At 43.6% G+C, this 7,093-nt stretch overlaps 1 protein-coding gene across 1 annotated transcript in view; it reads right to left on the bottom strand.

Annotated features, from left to right (window-relative positions):
• Positions 1–7,093, bottom strand: part of CACNB4 (calcium voltage-gated channel auxiliary subunit beta 4) — a 151,711-nt gene that overhangs the window by 30,673 nt on the left and 113,945 nt on the right. Inside the window, 1 exon segment of the mRNA XM_006024544.3 lies at positions 2,808–2,903. Within this exon segment, the coding sequence (XP_006024606.1) occupies positions 2,808–2,903 (96 nt within the window).

Consider the following 7,093-nt stretch of genomic DNA (forward strand, 5'->3'; position numbering starts at 1 on the left):
CCTTTCCCAAGAAGAATGGCACAGCTTATGACACTACATGCTGTTCTCCAACCAAGTGCAATTATGAAATGGTGTGTACACATTTGTTTGACTTCCTTCTCTTTTTACCCTTGATCAAAGTCATAAAACTAAGAAAAAGAATGCATGTTTATATTGTAGAGGGCACGGCTTGATCACCATGGAATAAATACGTTCTCTGAGTAGGAACACTAGATAGGGGAGCAGTGCCTTCCCTTCTCTGCAAGGGCGAGATATAATCTGTCTCTTTCTTGGGTCATGCTCATAAAGGTGGGTTGGCAGCTCAGGTGTCAGGGATGTGTGATGGGATGCTGTGGGTAGTAAGCTGGGATAGGGTCAGAGTTGAAACTAGCAGGAGGAGATTAGAAAGAAGAGAAACTGGTTGCTGTAGCCAAAGGTGAGAGAGTCCAGTGATATTAAGCTACCTTGTTAATGCCCGGGGGGAAAAAAGAAAACAGGTGGGGGCTCTTTCCTGCCTCCCTATCCTGGGAAGGACACATTAAAGGCCTAACTTACCCTCTCTTTAACATGGTGCTTGGCTTCCACACTTTTACTGCCTTTGGTATAAGCAGTGACAGCAGCTGACTTTCACCTCCCCCCTGTTTGATGTGGTTTAAGTATACTGGCCTGCCTGTTGAGACACTATTCTTTATTCAGAAAACCCCTTAATTGTTCCTGAACCCATCTATTCCTGTGGTAACCAAAATATAACCAGATCTCTCTAAGCTAGCAGAAAAAAAATCTCTTTAAAGCAAGTTAGGCTTTACCTAACTCAGATTTAAGGTGAGATATTAGTATAGGAGAGGTAACAGACCAAAAATGTGTTTAAAGTCTAGGGTGGACAAGGGACACTACCTTCAGCATGTGCTAAACTGATTGCTTCAAAGCTTATGAAGGAGCACAGACCCACATGTGTGAAAGGCAGGCTGCCTTATCTACATTACACTTAGGCTATGGACAGACATGTATTTGTAGCGCTTCAAATAGAGTGCTATGGGGCATACAGGCATTCCTACCCCTTGGCTGGAGAGCTACAATGTCATCTGCCTTGACAACAAGGGTACTGAGCGCAGTTTGACATAGGCTTTCATGGGTGTTTCAAATGGGTTAGCTCTTTTAAGGAACCCTACAAAATCAGGCTATTTATTTTGGGACAAATATGTGTGGACACTCAGAATAAGAGGTCTGAGTTTACATTTTTGTGCATGGACACTCTTATTTCAGAATGCAAGTGGCTAAAAGCTAAGGTAATTTTATTCAAAAAATAGTGTTCATGCACAAAATTCCACCCTAGTAACTAACTAGTTTTAATTCACAGGGGGTTTTTTTCAGTGCAAGTTTGCATGTTGACCAGGACCCACTTGATTCAAGCAAAAAAAATGAACAACAAACCCAAAATCAACTTGTCTCTTAGTCTGGACATAACTACAGGGTCATCTCTGTACCAGGATCAGCTTGAGGTCTCAGTAAATGGCATTAGGAAGTTTGGAAGTCTCTCTTCTGTTCACCAAGCCACTAACTGGCAACCTGCTGCTGCTTTACCTTTCCACACCTACTGGAACAGACAATGACTTGCCACTTTAAGCTTCTGAGACTTGTAAGTCCCATGACTCACTCTATTGCTGAAATATGGAGGTTCTCACAGAGGACTTCCTGCATGGCAGCTAAGCCTGACAGAAGTAGCCAACTCTCTCTTGTCTTTTACAGTAAATCACTGCTACATTCTTTTCCTTCTCTAATAGAAAGGGAAGGCAGGGTCATATTTAAAAAAAGTTAGCAGTTCAATAGATTTAAAAATAAAACCCACTTTGAGACCTGGACTCAGTTCCTTAAGGGCATTTATAACTGCAGGTAGACAGTCCTTGTATGAGTGCGTCCAGGACATAAAAAGCTTTGTAAAAACGTTCCAATCTTAAGCCCTCACTGATTTCCAAACCATTTCAAGATACTCCTTGTGATAAAGCTTTTTTATTTTAAAAGTACAGGTATGGCTATACCCCATGTAGGACTTCCAAGTGCCCAGGAGGAACAAAAGAACGGACTCCAATGTGAAGTCCGCTTTGGTTCTCACTATAAAAATCTAACTTTGCCACACAGCTACTTGTTACTACAGAGATGGATGTGAGAGAAACCTCTAAGATGAATGTCCTGGTATGATCCCTCTGTTGGGAGCAGAGGGTGACTTGTGTGTGCCATCAGGCTAACTGCCATGCCCAGACACTGGATTTTAAAGGAGAGTTCCTCCAGAAGCCCCAAGATTGAGGATTATAAACAAATGTTAGCTGTCTTTTCACATATGCCTAGAAGAACAGTTATCCTCCCTGGAACCTGTCAACCTAACCATCTGGGGCAACTTGCAACTCGACTAGGATGCCGCACCAATTAAAACTACCCACCCATGACCCCTGTTAAAGTGATCTGCAAAACCTGGCCAGTTCAACCAAGCTGCCTGGGATTATCTCCACAGATGGCTAGGTAAAGGCATTCCTTCCTAAAGTGCCAGAAAGTCAATTTTGAGATGCAGGGCATTTGCAGTGGCATATCTCTTCCTTGCCAGGGGTTTTGATTAACCTGGGTAACTGGCGCACAGCCAAAATACTTCTCTGGGTATAAGAAGCAACTAAAAAACCCTGAACTTTTTCTTCTTCCTTAGTAATAAAAGCTGATCTAGGATTGTTAGCATCACCAAAACATCAACTGATAACACATGAAGTCAATTTTGATAAACATTGTAGACATGTCCAAAGCTCCTGTTGTCACCAAAACTTCACCCTTTTGTCTGTACTTACTGGTGGGCATTGTGCAAGTTTATCAGCTGCCACCAATTGAACATTCAGGTGTTTACTTTGTGATTTTCCTCTAGATTTAATCAACCGCTGCAAAACCTGATAAAGGAAAAGAAAAAAAATGTGAGTGTAAGGGTCATACATATCCAGCAGCTTCAAAGATCCAAATGCCAATGGTAGGATTGCCTAAATTAAAAAGCTTTCATTTGTGTTGTTGGAACAGGGTGCAAGGGAAGGAGAGGAGAGGGGGTTGTAACAGAGGGGCCCCTGTCCCTTTATGAGGATGCATCCGATAAAGCCGGCTGTGCGGGGCCACAAATGCAGGAGGGCAGCCTGGCCCGTAATTAACAGGGAAAACCCTGCATGGATCTGGGGAAGGCATGTGACAAAAACGGGGCATTGGCTTCCAGGTATATAAACCAAGGGCCTGAGTGACAGCAGGCAGTCTGGCCCTGCATGCTGCAGGGAGAGGAGCTTCTGAGGGACATGCCTGCAGCAGACAGACTAGCAGGCACCTGAGCTGTTCCTTGGAGCTGCCTGGAGGGAACTAAGGGGAGCTGATGGCCTGAGTGAGGCAACAACCCAGAGCAGGTCTTGTATTTATGTTGTAATATAAGCTTTACACTGGTGGACCAGGTGTGGCTATAAGGGGCGAAGCAGAGGACTCAGAGTGTGCCTGAGGAGACACATCAAGGTTAAAGCTCTGCCAGGAGCAGGGCATAAGACATGGGACAGAAGCACAAGCACTTGAAAGTCAGGCAGATGAGCCCCGTTAAAGGGCCAGAGGCAGGTATACTGAGAGCAGCCTTGCTGTGGGCCAGGGACAACGGGCCGGGGGGGGCAGACAGAGTTGAAAGCAGCCTTGCCCTGGGCCAGGGACACTGCGGGTGAGGGGTGGGGGGCAGTGGGAAGAGCTGAAAGCAGCCTTGCCCTGGGCCAGGCATGCCAGGTGGGCTACGACAGAAGCCTGCTGCCAGAAAAAAGGGACGCTAAGGGCAAGAGGGCAAAAAGGATAGAACTGAGGACTAAGTAACACCTGCGAGGCATGGGTGTAGCTGTAGGGGTGGAACGAGGCCACAAATTTAGTCCTAAAGGCTAGCAGAACCTAAAGGAAACGAACACACAGAGAGAAGAGAGCACCCCAGGCTCCCCAGCCTCCACGGGCAGCTTCCCCTTGCTACCCATGACTAGTCATGGCAGGTGAGGAACTAGGGGGAGACCCTGGGAGGCAAGGGTTTGAGCCAGGCAGGACTGATGAGGCCACTATGGGGTGTCATGACAACCCCCGGGCACCACACCTGTCACAGTTGTGTTTAATGTAGTACAGATATAGACATAAACACTTCAGTTAACTTCACTGAGATCTCTGCACACTGGCTTAGCACTATGAAATACAAAATGTGAGTTTGCATTGTTCTGTTTCCACGTATTAAGCTATTGTTGACAACACAATTTCCTAGAGAACCATTCTCCAAAGCCTCTGAAAATTATGGCATCACCAGTTTGATTAGAGCATAATAATAGTAGTAAATTATGCTATGTAAGAGTGAGATTACAGCTACCTAGCTTGCTCTGAAGTATATTTTGGGTAGATGAGGTATTTTAACACCCACCAATCATATTATCTCATTGTTTTCATTGTACTGTGCTCATTTTGAGAGCTTAGAGGGAGGGAAAATTAGGAATTCTAAATTATTTTTCTGTAAACTATAAGAGAAAATTACAGTATCAAACCCCCCTACCTATGAGCCTTTGAACTGAAAGGATGTGAAAGGCTGTGCCCTTAACCCTAGTGCTGTAGATCCTACCCAATGCACTGCCATGCTCTCTTCTACTTGACCCTGCATTTGACTCAACAGAGTGGGATAGCAAATACAACCACCAGCAGAGCAGGAACATCGTAGTTGTCAAGCAAATTAGTGTCAAGGGACTGTGCAAATTGTGTACTAAGTTTATCTTTCTTAAGAGCTTTTTATTATTTTAATTGCCTTAAGTGGCACTATTTCTCCTACAGAATGTAGGCCAGATGCCCAGCAGGATATATTGCTGTATGTCCAATTACTCCATTTGGGAATTTGGACCTTTATTTTTAGAAGTGCTTTTTGGAAACATGAAAGGTACTTACTATAAAGGGTACTTACTACTGAAGGGTTTTACTAGATAAAATAGCAACTACCATTAATAAAGACAGCTTTCTACTATTCACTAAAAAAATACAGGTGTTATAGAATAGGTATACCGGGTATAGGTTTAAGTCTGAGAGTAACTGATAAACTTTAGAAAAAGATCTAAAAGGTGGTCAATATGGTCTTGTCCATATTAAAAATATGCAGCAGGTTCCTTAAAATCATTATTTCAATTCAAACTAATGCAAACACCTGTATGGACATTCTTAAACTAAAGGAAACTTAATTTTAGTCAAATTTGGTCAACTGAATTTAGGTAACTCGGTTTAAGCCAAGTTTAAAATCTATGTAAAAATACATAGGTATTAAGTGGTACAACTTCTAATGCAGACAAAGGCTAAGGGCCAGATCCAAAAGATGACTTAGACCAGTGGTTTAGCCAGCATGGGCTGCCCTCTGCAACCCAGTCTGCTGCAAGTCTTCACCCCCAGAGCTGCCAGCTGCTTGTGTTTACCCTCAATGGTGACCCCCATTCCCTTTGCAGCGAGGGTAAGTGCAGATGCAAGGGAGCTCTACAGAGGGGATGTAGAGATCTCCTGTGTAGACTGGACCTTTGCAGGCCAGACTGGATCCAGCCCACAGACCAGACATTGCTAATCCTGGGGTCAGGAAGATTTTAGTGCCTCAATCCACAATTGTAATCAAAACCCCCTCTCATCACCTCATCCTAGAGTACCTAACTCTCAATAGGTGCCTCCCTGTTTGACCTAAGTGCCCTCTGGGCATGTTCCAAACTCCTCCAGCCTGCACAGCTATGAACCTAACTCTCAGATGGGCCCAATCTCGTAGGTGTGCTCAAAGCATACCTAACGCACCAACAAAATTGGGTCCCTCATAATGACACTTTCTATTGCTTTCTTTTTAAACAATGGCTCCTAGACGAGCTGAAAGTGGCAGTGGTCATTTGTTTATATAGTAGCCCTAGGGCAGTGTTTCTCAACCTTTTTAGATCTGTGGCACCCTTTGATCAATGCCACACATCCCTTGGAAAATGCTGGTTCCTTATTTACTCTCGGTTGTTGACTGTGGAAAAATAATAGAGCAATTCTTCTGTTACAAAGAACACAGAAAGATCACAACAGGTCAGAATGTTTCAATGCTATGGATTTCTATTTGAAATCTCTATGTTTTATTTTGTGAAAAATATTTGCATACCTAACAGTGCTAACATTGCATAGCACCCCAGGACATTCCTAAAAGGATCTCATGGTACCACCCTAGGTAAGAATCACTGCCTTAGGGTTAGAATACTATACAAGAAGTGGAAGACCTTGGTTATAGGTGCCATAGCCTGAGAGGATTCACCCTATATTTCCTATTTCTCAGAAGAGTTTCCTAACTACCTGGATAGAGGCTAGGCTGAGTTAAGGAGCATTCTTCACCTTTCCTGTTCAAACTGTACCACTGGCAGAAAGGAATGCCACGATGACAAGTCAGCAGGACAGGCAAAAGGGAGTAGGTATTAGTTGCTCAGTGATGAAGGAACTCACGTAGATGGAGAGTCCTGGTTTCTGGTCCAAGTTCCCAGGATTGTTCTGTATTTTACATTCAAAGCTCATTGGATTAAAATAGAAAAAACTCTAGGCTGGCTCTGAGACTGCCTACAGAATCGCATCCATCCGATGACACAGGCAGAAGAATATCATGTTTCCCAATGGCTAGCTCTTAGTGACTCACTGTTTAGTGTGCTGGCATTTTGGATTTCCCTTCTGAGGGGCCTAATTCTCCCTACATAGCATTCATTGGATCCAGGCTCATGTATACAAGGTTATTAGCTACTTTAAAGAATGTAAAATAAATTTACTCCTGTGGCTTACACAAATAAAGATGATTTAAGACTGATTTAATCTCTTGTCCCTAGAGACAGTCGCTCCAGGTAAGGACTAAGGGACACCAGTGGAATAGTGGGAAGAATTGACAGCTGAGCTGAGGATAAACAAAGGATCTCCAGGACTGTCAATCCAGCACCTTTTATAATACACTGATGATGATACACTGCAAGTTTGATTAAAAAATACATATCAACTTTCAAAGCAAATAATTGCATGAGAATTTTAATATGAAAGGATCCTCCGCCCCACCCCCATCTTTCCCTCCCCCTGA

Source organism: Alligator sinensis, unplaced genomic scaffold (genome assembly GCF_000455745.1).
Source record: "Alligator sinensis unplaced genomic scaffold, ASM45574v1 scaffold61_2, whole genome shotgun sequence".
Lineage (NCBI taxonomy): Eukaryota > Metazoa > Chordata > Crocodylia > Alligatoridae > Alligator > Alligator sinensis.